This window comes from Limanda limanda, chromosome 12, assembly GCF_963576545.1.
Source record: "Limanda limanda chromosome 12, fLimLim1.1, whole genome shotgun sequence".
NCBI lineage: Eukaryota > Metazoa > Chordata > Actinopteri > Pleuronectiformes > Pleuronectidae > Limanda > Limanda limanda.
The window spans coordinates 8,303,538-8,324,868 of record NC_083647.1 but is presented as its reverse complement, the minus strand read 5'-3'; the positions used below and the strand labels follow the sequence as shown (position 1 = coordinate 8,324,868).

Sequence of the window (21,331 nt, the reverse complement as noted above, 5' to 3'; positions counted from 1 at the left end):
ACTTGAAGGCGAGTTTACAGCCTGACACAGTTGCTGCTGCAGTACTACTCTGGTCCCAGTGAGGCAGCCGAGAAAATGACCACTTACAAAAGTCTTCCCAACTAGCATCGACTCCTCTAATTTTAGGGGACAGCTCCATCATGTGCAGCAATCCAATGCCAGGACTTCAGGATAGGGATGAGTATATTTGGTTTGTGTGCGTGGGAGATGTTGTGTGCACATTTGAAGCGAAGATGAGCAGGATGAAGAGCAGGGACTGACTCAGGCCTGTGTGAAGTAGGTATGGTACTAAGGTTTAGATGGAGTTTCCTTTCTTTCTGTCCTCAGCTCGCTGACACCAACACACACATTCCAGAGATAGAGCCCACTCTTTATGGTGTAATCCTGCAGTAACTATAATTACAGAGCTCCTCTCCCTTTAAAGCAGTCGATCTGAAGCCTGAAGTGTTGCCCCAACCTTTGTGATTAGGGCTGAGTTGCCCCTCCGCCCTCTCGCTCTCTTCCTGCTGACTCAGTGTGCTGTAGCCGTGGGCAAGATGGTATCTCCCTTCTCACCTCCTCACTTCCCTCGGACCCCAGTGAAGTCCCCTCCCCGTCATCTTTCATGTCTTCCAAACCCAATGTCTATACAACACCCCCCCTCAAACGACCACCTCCATAAACAAGTCATACAGAGGTCGACACGCCCCTGTGCGGGAACCCATCACTAGATTTATTTCTTCTTTTTCTAATTATTAAGTAGCTTCACATCCATCTCTAATTGTGCGTCAATGTATTTATTACAGGAACAGATTCTTAGGACCCAAATCTTATCCAAAATGTTTCAAACTAACCCAGAGAAATCCCACATTTAAATCAAAGTAAAAAAAAACTGAATAATGCACTAGTTGTTTTAGCAGCAAACAATCTTCTTTTTGATGAGTTAATGATCTGCTCAAGTGAAGCTCTCTTCGATTTTAGTCCTCAACTCCTAAATCCAGTTTCCTAAGTAAAACTCACACTCTGTGCTTGCGGGAAACACTCAAATATACACACACACACACACACACACATTCACACACACACACACACACACACACTCACACACACACACACACACACACACACACACACACACACACACACACAAAGGCCGCAGTCAGTCAGCTGTGTTTCACATTCACAGAGTCATCAAGCCTCTGTCAGTCTGTTTTTGAAAGAGAAGTGAAGAATTTAAATCTTTTAGCCATTTACCGATCACTGCAATGTCACTAAAGCAAACAGATTGTTCTTTTAGACCCAAAGTATCCTCACCATCATTTTTATTTTTTACTGAACCTCTCTGCATGGAAATGTAGTTATAATATTTTTGGTTTGTTGACATCCGTTTCCTAGTAGAGAGGCCTCTGGAACATGTATTAAATCAGCAGCAATTCTCCATGACTGTCGCTTGTGGCTTTTAGCTCAATTCGTCTTTATCAGGTATCATATTACATGCGATGAGGTTGTTTATGTTTTGTCCTCTCTTGTCATTTTCTTTATTACGAAACCCGATAGCACTGATGCAGATAGGTGAGAGCATTTCGATGGGTATGCAGTGATAAAAAGAAGTCTTTGTTTTTCCTTACATAACGTCACGCCGTGTTGTGTTAGGAGATCTGTATCTCTCATCATGTCTCGTCATGAGCGCAGTGGTGGAGAGGCTGAGATGAAAATGCCGACAGCTGTAAGCCCCGTATCACGTTTCCTTCACGCGGATGAAGGAGGGAAGGTGTTGTTTGTCTTGCAGGGTGTCGATCCTGATACAGGTTACATTAAACTGCAGACTGTTTTTCATATTTAAATGTGGAAGTCATTGAACAAAGTGGAGACATGTGCAGAAAAGATTTGACACATGAGGAATTTGTGACATCATAGTTACTGTTAGTCCACTGATAAAGTCATACTCGTTTTTATTTGATTCATACACCATCTCAGCAGCTGTATTTCCTTAATTTCTTCTTTTCTGTGACCAAGTTTTGTATAAGTTTATTTATCCCCTTTATACAATTATTATAAAGGGAGTTACAAAGAGTGTAAAAGAAGGAAGAAACCCACACATTATACTGTACATCTCTATGTACACATATTCTCCTCTTTTTTTGAGTGCAAGTATCAAATTAAAACATAATCTGATTGCAGGCTCATTAATACATGCATATATTCCCTTAGGGATTTATATATTATGTTTTTCTGATTAAAGGGCATTTTCTTACCTGAAAGTCTGAGCTAACGTCTGAACCAAGGTTAATTTCTTACATTCTTTGCATTTATCCAGTTAGTTTCAGTTTTATGTTGCAATTTCTGCAATCAATCACATTGATTTGTGGGCCTCTGACGCCGGCGTGTTGTCTATTTGGTTGGTTTCTGTCTTTCTGTTCAAATGGAGAAAGTGAATGAGCCGGTTCATTCTGTTAATTTCGCCGCCTCTCTAATATCATAAAGGTTTCAGTACCAGCAGCTTCACCAACTTCAGGCACCGTACTCAACACTAAAACGTCGAATGCTCCAAAATAATTATTGATCAGTTTGATTAGAGGTTATTCTGGTTACTTTGGTCAAACTGAGAAGTGTGAACGTCCAGAGTCTAAAGACCAAATCAGCTGGGTGTGAAGGTGCCCTACCCAAAGTGTGTTAAAGTGCTTTTCTGTTTCCCTTGTCGACTTCATTACTGTGTGAAGTTTTCCACAGTGCTACTGTAATCATGAACACTCACCAAGTCCAATCTCACACTGAACTCTCCTCTGAAGTCTGTGGGAGCCCAGTGCATATCTAATTCTGTTTAGTCAAGCACATCTGTAGCTGAAGAGAGACAACACTGTGAAAAGCACTTGAACTGTGGCAGTTACACATGTCATGTTACAACCAGTGTGCTACAGACAGCTCAACACAAAATCACCTCTAGTTTGAACTGTGCAGTGACTGGTTCTAAATACTCCCTAGCCTGTGACTAGTTGTGTCCAGAGTACCTGTCTATCCACAGTAAACTTACTGTTCTACTTTCTCTCCCAGTAACAAGGCAGATTTCAGATGATCCTGTATGTGTGTTACTAATTTTACTGATTATCTCTCCTTTCAGCTATTTGTACAAGAATGAAATCCAATCAATTGACAGACAAGCATTTAAGGGCCTTGTCTCTCTTGAGCAACTGTAAGTGACCAACTTCCTCATCCACCTTTCCCCCCCGCTCGCCCTGCTGCTGCTGCTCCTCCTCCCTCCTACTCTCTCTCTCTCTCTCTCTCTGTAAAATCCCTCTACCCCCACCCTCCTGTGAGATTGCTATAAACATATCATGAGTCCTGGTAAGGTCTGCATGGTTAGAAGTCATTTCTAAGCCCAAGTCATATGATGTATTGAAGTCCCAAGCATGTCACAGATGTTGGCATATTTCTTCTTTGGAGCTGACATGACTGTGTAGGCCTTACACAGGTATCATGATAGCTCTGTTCAGTTAGACCCCCCTTCCTCTCTCCCATTTGTGAGCTCCTTTCCCTCCGCCACAATGCATGCCGTCCGTGTGTGCACCCAAACTTGTATGTCGCGCTGACCCCCCTTTGACCCTGTTGCATGAGTCGCATGTGTTGTGGTCAGGGCAGCAGATATGCGCCACCACCCAGCACCCCCCCCCCCTCACCCCATTGTGGAGCTTAAAGCATGATGTCCAGCTGCCGTGCTGCCAGTAGCGCTGGAGTCAGACTTCTGTTCCGCCCAAGCAAAGCTTGACTTGCATCTGTCCTCGTTGTTGCAGAAATTGCTCGTCTGCTTCAGTTTGATGTAATCAGTTGTTGTGTGTATTTGTGAGAAACGTCCATTGCATTGTGTGTGTTTAGTCTGTGTGGTTACAATTCAACTGCTTCCTGTGAGTCCTGACATCGGAAAACTTCCAGATCAGGGCTGCCTGTGCTGGATCGTGATATTTTGGCATGTTTAACAGGAGAATTTGATGTTAGTGATGTTATGAGCAGTGTCCGTAGTTACAGAACAGTTACAGAACCTCAGTGATCACTATTTAAGATGTCATTTCATCATTATGTTCACAAATATGGCTGGAATGCAACCTTTTTCTTTGTAAATCAATCTGTTGTGTAAATGTTGGAAGGGACCTTAATTCACTCTCACTATATTAACAGAGAACAAATGGCTAATTCATGGAGTCAAAGCGATTCCAACACCAGGCTGCATGCCTGGCAGCTGTTTCGAATTTTGCTACAATAATAAAGGGGTTTTATTTGTGGGTGACAAGTTTTGAGTCAGATCACATTTTTTTCCAAAACCTAAAGTGAAGGAAATCTATATCACTCTAAAGACCTATGCACCATTCATGTATTGAGTTTTCTTCATCTGCATGCCAGTGGGTTTGTTAGTGATCATAGAAGGGCCACACTGAATAGCAGACAGATTTTCTGAAGTAGAAATGTAAAGTAGCCTTATGTTTATAAATGTGGTTTGTGTAAATGCATGGTACTTGCAGAAATCCTGAAATGGGTCCAGTAGAGCACCTCCGCCAGCAGTCATTACACGATGGCAGAGGCTGCAATGTAATCTTACAGGGTAACTGTGACAAAATGTCCACTAAAAGTTGTTTTTTCCACCAATAAAAGGCTCTAGTTGTTACTCTGGGTCTTTGCTAAGTGTCTGGCAACATATTACGTATTTCTTGCTCAACGATAAGTCTCACTCACTTGAGCATGAAACTTACTTTCAACAACCCAAGTCTGACAAGACAAGAGGATTGAGACTCATTCTCAGATCTTGTGAGACTTGGGTAGTTGCAGGAAGAGGAATGTTGAAATGTGAGTGAGAGAGTAAGAGAGAGGTGTTTGGATTTTACTGAGAGAAACTGTTATGGCTGCATCATTTTCTGATGTGAAGGTCGTCCAGATTTGTTTTAGCCGGAGGACACAGAGGACGAGCGAACAAGGAGCGAGAAAGGCAACAAGCAGAGGAGGGGCAACGAGCTGCTGCTCAGTGGAGAACAAGACGTGTAATGTTGCCAGACTCTTAGCAAAGACCTAGACTAATAATTTAAGCCTTTAATTGGTAAAGAAAAAGGACTTTCAGAGGGTTTTTTTCTGGAGTGTAGCAGTTGCCCCATATACGTTTACTACTTTGTAGCCATGGCCGTTATGTGAAAGCGTCTGGAGGAGTCGATCTACTGGACTGATTCTAAAAGTGTTTGTAATTACCATTAATATACACACCAACATTTATTAACACCCAATAATCAACATAGAGAAAAAACTTACATGGATGTTCTTTTGTGGAAGACATTAAGAGTAATGTTGAATTTAGTTTAACAGTCTATGTTGCTTCCGTCTTTTTGTGTTTGTCTGTTTTGCAACTACTTTAAACCGTTGCTCTCCCTTCCTAAACAAGCAGACACCCACCTGAACCCTTACAGTTACCATAAATATGGATTTCATTTCCCAACCTTGTATCTGTACAAATATGGTTTGATCTGTTTTCTCAGCTCAAATGAAGTTCACTTATTCCTCATCTTATTTCAAATCAGCCTCCATCCACAGATATATAGACCTTTTATCACACTGTCTGAGATGAATGCCTCCATGTTTGCATTCATCTACAGTTTCATATCAACATTTGTGATTATTTCAGTAATGTGAACTGCCAGGGATGGACAGGAGGTTCCGGATGATAGGGGAACACTTGTGTGGTCTCATTGATCCACCTCTTAGGGCCTGTGAAGTTCTGTTTAGTCAGGCAGGGAGCCCTAACCCACTCTTTACTGTGCTTTGTTTACGCTGTGTTCTTCTCTAGGTACCTGCACTTCAACAACATTGAGTCTCTGGAACCAGAATCATTTACACATCTACCCAAGCTGGAACGACTGTAAGTTCATTTTTGGAGAAATGTTACATATGTTTGAATGAAGTACAGTGTCTAAATTAAAGCACAGACAAATAAACAACTGGATAAAACAAGGAATCAGGGAATCCTCTCCTTTTCCTTGTTTATTGACAAATTGAAATCAAATATTGTTAAGAAAGTTTGTCCCAACAACTGGTGCAGAAGATCCCACAATCTTTCACATTCTGTCCAGTCCACCCGAGATCTACTCGATTAGGCTTAAGTCTGGAAAAAACCCTGCTCTTCAGTCATGTTAAGCCACTCCCTGCTTCTTTTCAAATGTTTTGGCTCATTCTTTTGCTTTAGAATGAACCCTGACTAGTCTTCTTCTCACCATTCTGCTATACTTCAATATGCAATATTACTTCCTGCTAAACATTATCGTCTTAATAATGCACCAGAGAGTGTTGTAACAGTTTGCTCTGTATGACCTGTTTGCATTAACTTTCATGCTTCATTTTCTTTCATGCTGCTGTAAAAGTGTAAGTTAACCAGTTTCTTCATACCTGATAAATATCTTTACCTATGACATTTAAAAAATGTTCATTAAGAGGTTTTACTGAGGAGATGCAACAGGCACAAATTGTGTTTAATGAAAAGTTCACTCCAATGAGTTTATCAACTCTCTGGTTTTCAATCTGACCTTTCACTCTATACCAATCAAGTAGCTCATGAAAAATAAGGTAGACTGAAATAAGCTGTGTCAGCTGCACATGTACCATGCTGTACATGTCAATGTTTTAGGACTTGAATCAAGATCAGAAGCAATGCAAACACAAAGTGTCCACTAATTGTACTTTTGTCCTGTAAACTCTGTCTAAGTTTATCTTAATTTGACAACTTCATATCATATTAAGCAGTGAGATTAATAAAGTTGTACTTGACCACAAGAAAAAATCTATATCTTTAACTGTTTCCACAGTTTTCAAACTAAAACAAAGCCAAGGTCATTTCCTAAAGGCTCAGTTTTAGGGGTTTGAAAACTCCAGAGTAGTGTGTGGACTGAAGTGATGTGGTTTAAATCTAAAACAATTCAGTACAGTATGGATGTAGTGTTTGCAATGTTTGTAAGTAAGATTATATAAATCTTTGATTGAAATTGAAATGCCTGCGAAAGCTCTGGATATGAACTCTCCTCTTAACATGCATCGATGATTCTGAAACTCTGCAGCAGATGTCAAAGGGTTGAAGAAAGTCCCATGAAATTCCTGCTTCACTGTCCCTGTTTATGGGCCAGCAGCTTCCCAGTATATCCATACTTCCCAGTCTCAGGAGAGGGGGAGCAGATGGCAGGACACCTGCAAAACAAAACAAAAAGTAAAATGGGGAACTGGGAGAAAAGGAATTCCCAGGTGCTCACTCACTCTGTGGCTTGTTTGAGAATATCTCCATGGTCACGGTCAAAGCAGCCACTTTGGCAACATGTCCGGCGAGCGTATCTGTAGATCAGCTTTCTCAAAGTGGGGACAGGAGATCAACAAGTACAACAAAGATGAGCCTAATCAGCTCTGAAGGAAATTATTGGGGAGAACGTCACATATAAATAATTTTTTCAGTGCTTTTAGCCAAGCAGTCCCAGGGGTCATCATGTTGAGCACAAAGCATGTCTGGGAAGATGATCATATTTCCCGTCCCGTTCTGAAAATGGAATGTGATATTAACAAACGACATCATCAATATTTGTTTAAAGACGTCAACATGTCTCATGTTATTTCCTGAAAGAAAACAGTTTGTTTCTATATACTATTAAAACTTTTTCAGACTCGTATGAATATAGGCTCACTTCCTTTAATCAGTTTGCTGTGCAGTTATGGACACTGATTAATCCTTGTTTGTCTCCCCCTCTCTCAGGTTTTTGCACAACAACAGAATTACCCAACTCGTCCCGGGAACCTTCACTCAGCTTCAGGCCATGAAGCGATTGTAAGTGGAAAGAGTTTCTTAACATCCACGTAAACAGCTGTGTGAGGATGCATGTCCGCATTTATGTCCGCAGTTATCCTCATGACCCTCAATATCAAACTGAGTTTGTTTCCGGTGAAATGCCATCTAACCACACCACAGTGTTCTCACGCTCCTTTGGCTGCGAGACGCCACTGTCCTTCCCAGAGTTTTGTTTCTCTCTCGTTGAGTCAGCTGCAGTGGAGCTTGGAGGAGACTGTGTGGGCTGGGCTCTGATGTGAAAAGCAAAGAAAATCTAACTTCCTGAAATATGAGAATTTGGGGTCGTTAAGCCCAACTACTGTGTATATCATCTCATTGTTTTTTCCCGTCTTGCCTCTGTCATACATGAGCCTTTTAGCATATGTTGAATAGCAGGCCTGTGTGCTTAAAAGGAGATGCTCAGGGAAACGATAGACCACACATCTCCACTTCCTCCCGTTGTACAGATATTAAGCAAAAATATCCTGGATACGGATGCCACCATCTTGCGGTTATGAAGACATTTGGAGTCACGAGTCAGTCTCAGGTGTAAAACACAACTCTTCAACCCATTAAATAACTACTTAAAACCAAATTTGCAACAACAACTAGCAAAATATTTAAATTAAAAATATCACCTTTATTCACAGGATAGAATGCATGAAATGGGGAGAGAGAGCGAGCTGGGAAAGACACACAGCAAACGTTTGGGTAGGAACCGAACCCATGGCCACTAGATGCAGTACAAAAAACATTTCCTTTGACTTTTTAAGTTCGGTCTGTGTCCCATCCACTAACATGGAGGAGGCAGGATTTATGACATTCTGCTGCCACCCACCAGGGGACAATGAAGAAGGTTAGGCTACACTTTTGAGGCGCCATCATGTCATTTATGAGGCCTTAATGTCCTTTTGTGTTCAAGGATATGAAAATAAATAAAAAGGCTGAGTCTGATCTGTTCCAAAGACACTTTTCTTCGCACAGAGAGCTTAGCCTCCCTCTGCTCACACTCTGCCAGTTGAATGTTCTGAAAGGCACGTCATGGATAATGGACACATTGTGGTAGAACTGAGAGCTGGATCAGTTACCAGAAGACGAGGCCAGGCAGACAGACAGTTTCCCACGACAGGGAGAGAGAGTCTTCCAACAGCAGAGTTTGCACTCACAACCCTGCTGTTACAAGTCATATAATGTTATACATGGAACACATATCCATGTCTCACTTGCTCTGTGTATATTTGTGTGTGTATTCAGGCGACTAGATTCCAATTCATTAAACTGTGACTGTGAGCTGCTGTGGCTGGCCGACCTGCTGAAGCAGTACGCTGAGTCGGGAAATGCCCAGGCCGCAGCTACCTGCGACTACCCCAGCCGCCTGCAAGGGAGATCGGTGGCCACGCTCACCGCTGAGGAGCTCAACTGTGGTACGTTTTCTCACCGCGCACTACATTTGTAGAATATCAACCAATAATGATTCTCTTTACATTCAAGACAGGGACATTCAAAGTAGAATGGTGTTTGGTAGAGTGCACACCTCCACCAGGGCCCAATAACCCCTTTTAGGAAATCACTTTTAAATTTAGGAGATCCTGCTATTTATTTGGATTTCTGCCAAATTGTAATCTGAGAAATTAATAAAAATGTTAAGATACACCCATGCAATCTCACAATGTTTAAGAAATTAAAAAAATCTGGATCCACACAAAAATTGAATAGGTTCTTTCCTAACCCATACTGCATCCTTCTCCTTATTTCTTAGTAGTTGGTCCTGTAGTTTTTGCATAATCCTGCTAACTTACAGATAGACACATTTACGCAGATGAAAACGTAACCTCCTATGAAGATTTAAAAAAAAAAAAAAAAAAAATTATTAAATAATGAAAAAAAAGCGTCATTAATACAGCACTTTTCAAAACACAGCTGTGTGATTTTCAAGGTTGGAACAGGATTAAAATATCTCAGTACTAAGCTAACTTACTAAATTCCATTGTTTTGCCCATTATAGCGAACATTTGACTGTGTTGATCTTGAAGGTGCCGCAACATGAACCTATAGAAACTTTATTTAGTTTTAAACTTAGAGCAATAAGAGCACATGAAGCCATACATTCATGGCTCCATGATGACATTTGTTTTCCACATGCCTGCTCTTACACACATACATCAAACAAGAACAAATTCTCAATCTATATGCATGACCTCTGACCTTCCTGCCCATGATAACAGGTAAGCTTAGTCACCCTGTCTCATGCATACACACACACACACACACACACACACACACACACACACACACACACACACACACACACACACACACACACACACACACACAGGTGTATCCTCTGTTTGTGTCTGAGGTCTGCAGGCAGCAGCTGGGTCAGTGGTCATGCACCAGCAGCTGTGTCTGCTCGGGATAAAGTGTCAGGACCCCCTGAATTTGGCCTCTGGTCTCTGTAGTATCAGACCACAAGCAGCTGCTTCATTCATCAATGAGACGGGGATGCTTTGTGTGTGTGTTTGTGTTTGTGTGTCATCACTCTGTATTTGAGTAACAGGCGCTGAAACTTTCTTTTAATGGCTTCAAATGTAAAAACAGAATATTACTATTAAAGAATTCCATTTTTTATTTTATAAGAAGAACCATATGAAGAGTACATGATGATTAAGTTGTCATGCTACTCATTTTCAAAGTGTCAAATCCTTGTTAGACACGTAGCTGTGAAAAGTTTGGAAAGTTCTCTGTGGTCAGATTTGACAGAAACCTTCTTTCTGTTGAGAAAACTTGTCGCCACTAAAATCCAGTGCGGCAAACCTTAATCTAAGTTGATCCTAACTTCTGTGAATGTGAGGAGAGGAATATTACATTAAATGAATGACTTCCCAGCAGTGTAAACAGTGTAAATGACCCACTTCTAGAAAGGCTCTGGTTCCTGAAGTAGATTTCAAGTAATTTTCTCCATTGATGTTTCAGAAAATCGTCATAAAAAGTATTTTAAGTTTGAAACCAGGCCAAACAACTATGAGATGAATCGTGACCATAAAACATTCGATTCAAACCAACAACAACATTAGAAAGCAAAAAAATGGCAAAGGTAAAAACTGTATACATATTTGTTGTACACGTATAAAGCGTTTCATACAGTGTTTAGTGCAGTTAACGTAGTGTCTTAATGCTGAGCAATTTGAGCATAGCCGACATGATTTTCCCAGTTGTGTTAGACATTACCGTGGTAATAATGAGCTTGTCTAATCAAAGATGTCACTATTACAACCGAGGATTGTGGGTAGTGTTGTACTTCTCCTTCACATCACAAATGAAACAAGTTTTCTTAGAACACAGTTGTTAGCATTTGGACTTGTGGTTTCTGCAGCAGTATATCACATTGTTTCACAATCTTGCCGCTTGTGGTGAATCTACATTTGATGGTTCCAATATTACGGCTGATATTCAAAATCTCTATTCAGAAAAATAATGGGATTTCCTCCCCTGGAACCATGCTGTTGAGCTCTATTTTTTATGTTTAAAGGATCCTGTAGATTTGAGGCAAAATCAAGCTTAAGCACAGGTCTTACACTTGGTATTTGATGCTCTTTAATGTGTGTCTGTGCGATTAAGTTTCAGTGGGTTTCTCTAACAGGCGGTTAGTTCCTATACCAGTAAATCCAACTGTGTAAACTCTATGTTTCAATCAGCTCTCTCTGAATGCTGCAGTCTGAGCCAGGCAGCCGGGCCAGTTGGCAGCTGACTGTAACCCAACCACAGTTAAATCTCAGCAGCTAATTTGATGGCCCCAACGTGCCCATTCTTGCTCAATGCAACCCCCCCCCTCCACTCCATCGTCCTACATAGCAAGGCAGCAGGGGAAGAATGTCTGCGTAATAACATGGTGAAAGCCACACCTCCCTCCCTCCATCCCTCCCTCCTTTACTGTCCCTCTTCGCCCCTTGTCGGTGGGGCGGAACAATGCACAGAGGGTTGAGCAGCTGTCAAAACAGCCACCCTCCTTGAGATGAAGTGCCACCTCCCTGCACAAGTGGTATCTGATGAGCCAAGCTCACCTCCTCATTGGGCCTCAATGGAGAGTGGATTACTGCAAACAGGATTTCCATCCCACTGAATCAAGCCCAAGTTTTAATGTGGAGTCATTTGCTGGGGGAAAAAAAGGGGTTGATGTTCTTTGTCTGAATTTCCGAAGCTTCTTACAGGTTTAGGTTGGGTTTACCTGCTGCTGTATATTGTTCTTTATGTTCACAGAGTAGACCGAAGTGTTTGAAATGTGTCTGCCATGTGTGTGTGTGTGGAGCAGGGGCCACAGAGAGTGTGGGAGCTTGTCTTTCGTTAAAGAATGTTGTGGTTTTGTTCAGTCCTTCCTAATGTAAGAATGTGTGCATAATGGTAACGGGGGGGGGCCAGCGTCGTAGCCATCTAACCACACTGCAAGATGAGTGTGTATGAGTTAGTTTGAGTGACTTTTTCAAGAATGGTTTGTGTTTGCAGTGGCACACTCCCCTGCACACACACTGCGGTGCGATATGAGGCAGATGATGTCATGTTCAGATGTGGTGTTCCAGGAAATATAGCCAGAGAAGTTTAACTGTGTCTGAATATCTGTGAATGGCTCAGCCTCATTACCATCCCCAGAAAAATCCAGGTTCACCAGAGGCTTGATCCAGGCACATGTGTATGAATGTCCATGCATTTACTTTACTTGTGGGTTTAATTATCTTCCCCTCCTGACCTCGTTCTCCAGAGGTCCCCAGGATCACCTCAGAGCCCCAGGATGTGGACGTCACATCAGGGAACACTGTCTACTTCACCTGCCGGGCCGAGGGCAACCCCAAACCACAGATCATCTGGCTCAGGAACAAGTAAGACAGCTCATGTTCTGACTAATGTTATGTCACCAAAGGCTTTGCTCGTCACTGTGTGCTTTTAAGCTAGTTACCTCTGCCAAGGAGGTTATGTTTTCGTCTGCAGGATTATGCATTAACGGCTGGATATATTACCATGGAACTTGGGGGAAGGGTGTGGTATGGGTCCGGGAGCAGATCCAGGATTTTTATTTCCCCTTTAACATAAGGCATTTTTTTGTTATTATTATGTAATTTGTGTATGAAAAAGACATATCAGACATGTTAAGGGGACTGATAATTATGAGTGTATGTAATTTAGTGCAGATCAGAATAAGGATCTAGTGCAGCGGTCTTCAACAGGCGGTCCGCGACCCCTAGGGGGTCCGTGGAGGAACTGCAGGGGGTCGCGAAATTTTTGGTTGATAAGCCAGTTTTTTTTATATTTTTAAAATTTAATTTTATTGACAAATTTAAATGTATTCAAATACACATTAACATGAATCCAACATATTGTAGCGAACGAATAAATGGAGGCAGAAGACGTTATCTTTCATTCAGCAACACACAATAATAAAAACATTAATATAATATGTGTATTATTTGAAAAGCTTAGTAGTGAATGCACAATATGTACAGGGTAGCTATGTTATACATGGCACTAGGCCCAGTTTAATATCAAACACAATTTTTTTAACTAAACTAATATATATAGTAGGGGGTCCCTACTCCATATCTCCATCAATTTGGGGTCCTTGGCCTGAAAGACGTTGAAGACCCCTGAACTAGTGAATTTTAAATGTGGTTTCATAGGGAGATTATTGGTCCTTGGCAGAGGTATGAATACCTAATCATATGAGTGCCATTCTAGTTCCAGTTTTAAGATTGATGTAATACATGTTAAATTACCATTACCATTTTAAAAGGATTAGGGATTATGCCAGCACTTGCACGGACGTCACTGAGAGTATTGTCTATCTCTATTGTGCTCCCCCCCCCTCGCAGCAATGCTCTAAACATGCGTGACGACAGTCGTCTGAACCTGCTGGAAGACGGGACGCTGATGATCCAGGACACCAGGGAGACGGACCAGGGCGTCTACCAGTGCATGGCCAAGAACGTGGCCGGGGAGGTCAAGACTTCACAGGTCACACTGCGATATTTCGGAGCCCCCTGTAAGTGGCTGCTGTCAAACTCAACCTCTGCTTGTGTCAGATGATGTTCATGTTTAACAAGATGTAGAAAAACAAAACAGGAAAATTGTGTCAATTCTGAGATTGTATCCTCTAACTTATTTTTAAATAAAGTGAAATAAAGCAAAGGTAATCTTTCCATTTAAATGGAGAAAATGAATAAACCGGTTCATTTGATTCATTCCGTTGCCACAGTAATATCATAATGATAGCACCACCAGCTTAATTAAGTTTATCGTCGTTCAAACATTGTATCGTCTGAGGTGAAAACTAAAGTGGCATTTGATCAGCAGGGGTTTAAATCAGCGTGAGACAGTGTAGGCAGACTGGAGCAAGGTGTCTGCCCTCAGAGCAGCTCTGAGGTTAACCTCAGAGTTCAGCAGGTCAAATAACTGGGATGTCCCGCTGAGCTGTGAGCAAAGCCTGCTGGCACTCATGTGAATTTTATTAACACACACATTCCCTCTCTCACACACACACAAACACACACACATTCTCTCTGAAACGCTCAAAGGCACACAAAAGTACATTCTGTCCTCTTTCTTTGTTGCTCTTTCTTCTCCCTGGCATATATACACACTTGAGCAGCACTCGCACATCAATCAGTCACACTGCGAATGGCCGCCGCTGTGGGAGATTAGCGCGGCCGTCTCCAGTTGACCTCGAGGGCTCGTCTCTGGGGTGACGGACGGCCCCAGTGACTGGACCTTGTTAAGGAACAGTCTCTGAGAGCAGATGTTGTGCGTTTCCTGTCTCCGTGCGATTGTAAACGGCAGGGCCCACACTGTGTACATATTTCCTTCAACTCCACTGTAATCAGTGGCCAAATATGGACAGGACACGACCACATTTTGTGACACATAAAGGAAGTTGTTTAAGCAAGTAATCAAAGTGGCGTTTATTGACAGAAATATATAAATATGACCTTTGTGCGTCATCTGACCTTTTGAAATGCACACTTTCTTTTGAGCTTGTTCCTTGTATTTACAGAGGGACATCACTGGTTACCTCATACCCTAAAAAGACCACATGAGAAATATTGTCATCCCTGACCTTATTAATGTAAACTCATTCCTCTGTTCTCCTCCACCTCCTCTTTCGACCTGCTCCTCCAGCACGGCCAAGTTTTGTGATCCAGCCGCAGAACACGGAGGTGCTGGTGGGAGAGAGCATTACCTTGGAGTGCAGCGCCACTGGTCAGCCACAGCCCCGGGTCACCTGGACGAAGGGCGACCGCACCCCCCTGCCCAATGACGCTCGCATTAACACCACCCCCTCTGGAGGACTCTTCATCCAGAACGTGGACCAAGCGGACGGTGGACAATACACCTGTTTCGCCTCCAATAACGTTGATACCATACATGCAACGGCTCATATCATCGTACAAGGTAGGAATCAGACGTCATGTGTTAAGGGATTGTGTTTTGCCTTTTGTATTGTAATGCTCTCTTATAGGGGAATATTTTTTACATTGTCTTTTCAGCCTCTGTAACATTTTGACATGGAAAGCCTTTCTGTGTGGAGTTTGCATGTTTATCCCATGTCTGTGTGGGTTTTCTCCGTGTTCTCTGGCTTCCTCTCACAGTCCAAAGACTTTTAGCTTGAGATTAGGTTGATTGGAGACTCTAAACTAACCATGGATGTGAATGTGAAGCGTATTTTATGCTGGCTCTTCCTGTCTGTTCTTGCATTGGCATTAATTTATTCATGTATTAATGAAGGAACATAGAGATTCCCAGATGGCTCCTGGAGGGCAATTATTGAGACTCTTGTCAAAGACGTGGCATTTTTCTAGAAACTATTGAAAAACCAAAACCACAAGCCTGAAGTGGTGCCCCAGGAAGAAAAACTGCCAGTATCGTGATTGATATTTTATAGGATGTCGTCATGTAACACAAAGTTGACTCAGTCACAACAACAAGACTTCTGATTCAACTTGCATTCTCACCTCATCATAGAGACAACACTCCAGATTTTATTTTCACAAAAAATATAACAGAATTTTCTCTTTTCCTTTCTGTCTGTAGCGATCCCCCAGTTCACACTCGCACCACAGGACCAGTCAGCGCTGGAGGGTCACACGGTGGACTTCCCTTGCGAGGCCAGTGGTTACCCGCAACCGGTGATCGCCTGGACGAGGGGGGGCAGTCCTCTGCCACAGGATCGGCGCCACGTGGTCCTGTCCTCCGGGACTCTGCGCATCACTCGGGTGGCGGCCCACGATGAGGGCCAGTACGAGTGCCAGGCAGTCAGCCCCGTGGGCACTGTACACGTAGCTGCTCAGCTCAGCATCCAGCAGAGAGGTGAGGGTCGACATGATACTGTTTATTACTAGATAGTTTTTTTTATCAATGACAAGTTAATTTACACAATCACCTTGACAGAATCTAGGGTCCTGTGGGGAATGTGGAATTTTAGGTTCTATAAGCGAGATGATGTGGAAGTAGTGCTGGAACTTAGACAGGCTGTTAGTTTGGCTGCTGTTAGGTCTTCTTCAAGCACTGTGTGTTTGTGGAGGAGGGGAGTGTTGGGTGGTAAAATGTTAAGAGGCGGGGTGGTGCAGACCCCTTCAGTCACAGCTAATTTGTCTCTGCACGTGCAAGTCGGCTATTAAACTGCTACAATGCAAGAATACATTAGAAGACAGTGTGAGGGGGTTGTGTGTGGTAATTAGCGTCTGCAATTTTGGCATCTTTGTGTGTCTATGTGCAATGTAAATGCATTACACTTTTACTGTGCAAATATTTTTGTGTGTGCAAGCAAGAGGGAGGCATATCACAGTTGGAGCTTTCTCGCGTGTGTATTTCTTTCTGTGGTTGCAAGGACCAATTTTGATTTTAAACCATTGGTCCTCACAACTTAACAGGGCTGCTTGAGGGTTAGGACTTGGTTTTAGAGTAAGTGTTAGTGTTGAGTATTTAGTTGCAGTTTAGTTGCAGAGGTGGAAAAATTACACACCTTCTTTACTCAAGTAGAAGTAAAGTTACTTGTGTTAAAAACGACTAAAGTAAGATATTATTATTCAACTTCTTTACTCAAATTTATTAAAGTGCAGGCCCCGAATTGTCATCCAGGTAAAGAAGTTCCCCTCTGATGAGCATTTCTATTTCTACTGTTCAAATCAAACACTCACTCATGTCACATTGACGACTATTCAACTAAAATTACTCAACAATTTACTAAGAACAGGTCAAAACAAGAAGATATTTGTGAGCATGAAAAATTGTTCAGGGGGAAATGTGTACAATATATTGAAAGTATTTTTCATTTTAATGGGTTGGGGAATGTTTTGTTGCTCTGATTCATCGACATCGTGTGTGTGTGTGTCTGTGTGTGTGTGTGTGTAAACTCAAATTATGGACTTGGCTTCGCACAGGAAAGCATGGCACTCTGTAATCCTGAGATGACACCATGGTTTTCCATGTAGTAATGGCTGTTAACATGGCTCAAAGTACACGTTGCATAATGGCTCTACACGGTTTAAGTCCTGTACAAATCTGCGACCCATGCTTGCTCTGTCTGACGCTGTGTAAGAGAGCAGAGTAAAAGACAAACCATGAGAAGAAAGGGAAAGCAGAGATTAATAGATGAAGTTAGTATGTTGTCAACACACATGTCGGTGCTGGGATTCCTGCGAGACACAGAGTGGTACTGGCAGCTCGTTGTCAGTAGCTTTGATGCTGGGTTCTGTACACAGCAGTGAACCCCACGCTTTAGAGAGTTCAACTTTGATTTAAAGGCAGTTAATTAGTGTGAGTCTACTATGAAACTGCCTCCCACTGCACTTTGTGCTCTAAAACTTGTGGGATTTTCCCAAGGCCAGGTGGCTCACTGCTGCCTGCTGCATGGGAACCAGGCAGGAATGTGAACACGGTGTGTGAGGGGCAAACATCCACCCGCTCCCAGCAGACACCTCAGCGGAAGAGTGAAGCTTAGACAGTACAGTATCACACAGGGACTCCCTCGGGTGTGTGCATGCTTGTTTTTGTTGGCTTTTCAGGACCTTTTTTCCAGCATAAACACTGACCTTGCCAGGACCAGTAGACCTCATGGGGACCTAAGCCTGGTCCTGGTTAAGGTTAGGGGGAAGATGTGAATTGTGGTTAGGGTAAGGTTAGTTTGGGGATAAAACGCAGCTCTGTAAATAGCCGCTTTCAAGCATGCCCTGAACGCAAATTGTCTGGGTGAGAGCCTCCAGACTTTCTGCAGACTTACTCTGGCCAGTCCCCTAAAGTCTGCAGAAATTCTGGTGGAGCCAGAGAAGCCGTAGCAGCACAGCCGGAGATCCTCTCAAAGGGCACACCAGGTTAATAATGTCTCAAAAATGCAACAGATGCAAAATAATATATTTAAAGAGAAACAGAGGGTGTCATTCACGTCGGAGACACAGACAAAGATGTCAAGAGAGTTTTTGGTGATATGTGCCAACGCTGGTGTTGATTTGCTCTAGGGTTGGTAATGAATATTCGAATATTCGTCATTAAGAATTTATTCGAATAAAAATCCAAGCCTACTCCGCTTCGCTCATAGTTTTACGTTAAGTAGCGTAGGCTAAGTTAAAACTCAATGGTCAAATAATTAGGCTGGCGCCAGCGTCGGGAAGCCTGATGTTTAAAAGGATGGATGTAAGTCATTAGACCGTGGCGTGTTTATTTATTTTTAAAAATTATTTTTCCAATGGTCTTATTATTTATTCATTTTTCAAAAGTCTATGCTGAGCCAGGCAGTGATGCGTTGCAATTGCTACCTGTTAAAATCCGTCTGAGGGCATAATGCGCTGGGAAAAGTTAAACTTGACTACAAAATGGCGTATTTCCTTAATGAAGCTATTTTTGAGAAATATCAGTCCTGTTGTGTGCGTGTTTGACCTTAATGCGTGTGGGGGTGATGGGTGTTGGAAAAAACATGGGGGGGGGGGGGTCATGAATAACGTTATGAATATTCGAACATGAAAACTCCTGTAAAGTCCCATCCCTAATTTGCTCAAAACAAAATCACGTGATCTCTGCAGCAGAATTAATCCGTTACATCCTTCCTCTACTTGCTGCACCACTTGCATTTAAAGCGTCTGGAGATGTCTGTGCTGCTGTAGATGCGTCTGAGCAGAGAATACCCTGCTGCCTTGTGCATGTGTGAAAGGCAAACTGTGGAGAAAGTCCAGAACTAATTCTCCGGACTTACTTCTGAGGTCATATCTGCAAACAGCGTTACAGAACTTTTTAAGGGTAAGGTAAAAATAAGTCATTGTTAGGAATAATTGAATGATTAGTCTAGGTTAGAAGGTCGACGTTTGAGGTTATGCATTTTGTTATGATGGTAAAGGTTAGAGAATGGGGCAAGGGGCTGTATTATGCTGATGAGTGTCCCCCACGGGACAGTGAAACGTGTGTGTGTCTGTGTGTGTGTGTGCGTGCGTGTTCATGAGTCAAGGTGAGTGATGGCAGACCAACTCAATCTGTGTACACAAATGAAAACCAGCTGTTTTTAGTGCCTATAGCATCTGTTAGGATGAGATGCTGCCTGCAAAACATATTGAAATTAAAATGTTTGAGTCATTGAAATGAAAATCATATGAACAGGAAAAGAAATTAGATTTACAAAGACTTAAAGCTGTTGAATGTTTTGTTGCCCTGTAATAGAAGAGAGAAAAATTAGGGATGCACTGATCCGCTTTTTTCACCTCCGATACCGATATCTGAGGTTTAGTATCGGCCGATACCGATCCGATACCGATACTAATTAAACAGTCGGATTCCCCTGGTCCGCACCAGTTCTAAGTCACCCGCGGGCGAGTTCACCAACTTTTCAGCTCCGCCGGTTCCGTTCAAACTGAGCAGGGCGGGAGATCCGGACCGGGACCCGTCCGGCACCGGGCCGGCGGAGGGACCGGGAGCCGGACCGGGAGCCGGACCGGGAGCCGGACTGGAACTCGGACCGGGAGCCGGACCGGGAGCCGGACCCGGACCGGGGTTCACAGACGCCCGGGGGAAGATAGCGGCGGCGGCGTGCGGAGTGGGCAAAGTTCCGGGTCCCGCTCCGGGTCCCGTAACCGGCGTGTTGCTTGCGTATGACGTCACTCACAGCGCACAGCATAGAATTACACAGAATAGATCAGCCGATATGGATCGGCCCATTGTCACCGATACCCGATCTAGAAATTTCTTCAATATCGGTACAGATACCGATACAAATATCGGATCGGTGCATCCCTAAGAAAAATAGCCTTTGCAGTGTAACACAAACTGTGAGCGTGTGTATCCATTTTTAAAAAACACTAAGATAAGTCTTAGAACATTGTTTTACTGCTATGATTCATTGCAAGATTCATTTTACATTGTACACTGATGCATAATCATTAACACATGCGCATGTGTGTGTGTGTGTGTATGTTTTAACTCATTCAGTAACGCCTGTTTTCACAAATGCTCCAAGGGACCTGACGGTTGAGTCTGGCCAGGATGTCCAGATTCCCTGCAGCGCTCAGGGCCAGCCGCAACCCGTCCTCACGTGGAACAAGGTTAGACGCTCAAGCTCCCGTTGGCTGAGTCAGGTCTCACCCCCGTGACCTCATGACCTCAGAGGTCACGGGGGTCAGACAAGTGCTGAAGTGGTCGGACTGGGACCAGGACATATCTTAAATCAGTCATTTTTATAAAGTAAAGCAAAGGATGAGAAAGACTTGATTTGGTGATAATTATATTTTAGCTCCCGAGTTTTTCTGAGATCACGTATAATCACTCTCTCGTTATTTGATCCCCATATTCTCACACCTGTTTCCCGTGGCCATAACCTTTCCCCTTTTGTTGCCCCCCCCCCCAAACCTTTCCTTCCCAGGATGGTGTGCAAGTGACAGAAAGTGGCAAGTTCCACATCAGCCCTGAGGGATACCTGGAGGTGAAGGACGTGGGCACTGCCGATGGTGGACGCTACGAGTGTGTCGCTCGCAATCCCATCGGCATCCAGGTTGCTACCATGGTGCTAACTGTCACGGGTAAGAAAGAGCTGAGGTCAGCAGCTTTTCTCCTTTCTGTCTGAGGGGCAGGGTGACCCCTTGTTAGAAAGTAAGGTTTAAACGTATCAATAGTGTCGCAAATATGGTCTCATACATCTACTGAAGAGAAAACTGATATATTATAATAATTATTCATTGTTACACATACTATGATCCATGTATCTCCACCACATAGTAACAGCTGCATGCAGGAGACATCAGTTTAATGCAAAATAGATATAAAGAAGGGCTGTAGTCAAACAAAGAAAATCTTGGTCGATTGAAATGTTGTTGGGAAGAGGAGTAAAGTATTGCTAACTAATTATATTTATACCAATCACATTATACGTAAACATTGTCCTCCTGCCTAGCCTTGTAGGAAAGTTGTCACACCCAGGATGTGTACGCAGGTAGGCAAAAAGATGTGATGGTGAATAAAATGATTGGACCTTTTTACTGCCTGATGAGCTTCCAAGAAATTTAT

At 42.9% G+C, this 21,331-nt stretch overlaps 1 protein-coding gene across 1 annotated transcript in view; it reads left to right on the top strand.

Annotated features, from left to right (window-relative positions):
- LOC133015702 (peroxidasin) overlaps nucleotides 1-21,331 on the top strand; it is a 56,477-nt gene that overhangs the window by 15,259 nt on the left and 19,887 nt on the right. Inside the window, exons 4-13 of the mRNA XM_061082969.1 lie at nucleotides 3,098-3,169; nucleotides 5,798-5,869; nucleotides 7,739-7,810; nucleotides 9,065-9,234; nucleotides 12,564-12,681; nucleotides 13,669-13,838; nucleotides 14,972-15,244; nucleotides 15,884-16,159; nucleotides 20,261-20,373; nucleotides 20,691-20,847. Coding sequence (XP_060938952.1) covers nucleotides 3,098-3,169; nucleotides 5,798-5,869; nucleotides 7,739-7,810; nucleotides 9,065-9,234; nucleotides 12,564-12,681; nucleotides 13,669-13,838; nucleotides 14,972-15,244; nucleotides 15,884-16,159; nucleotides 20,261-20,373; nucleotides 20,691-20,847 — 1,493 coding nt within the window. The remainder of the gene's footprint in view (nucleotides 1-3,097; nucleotides 3,170-5,797; nucleotides 5,870-7,738; nucleotides 7,811-9,064; nucleotides 9,235-12,563; nucleotides 12,682-13,668; nucleotides 13,839-14,971; nucleotides 15,245-15,883; nucleotides 16,160-20,260; nucleotides 20,374-20,690; nucleotides 20,848-21,331) is intronic.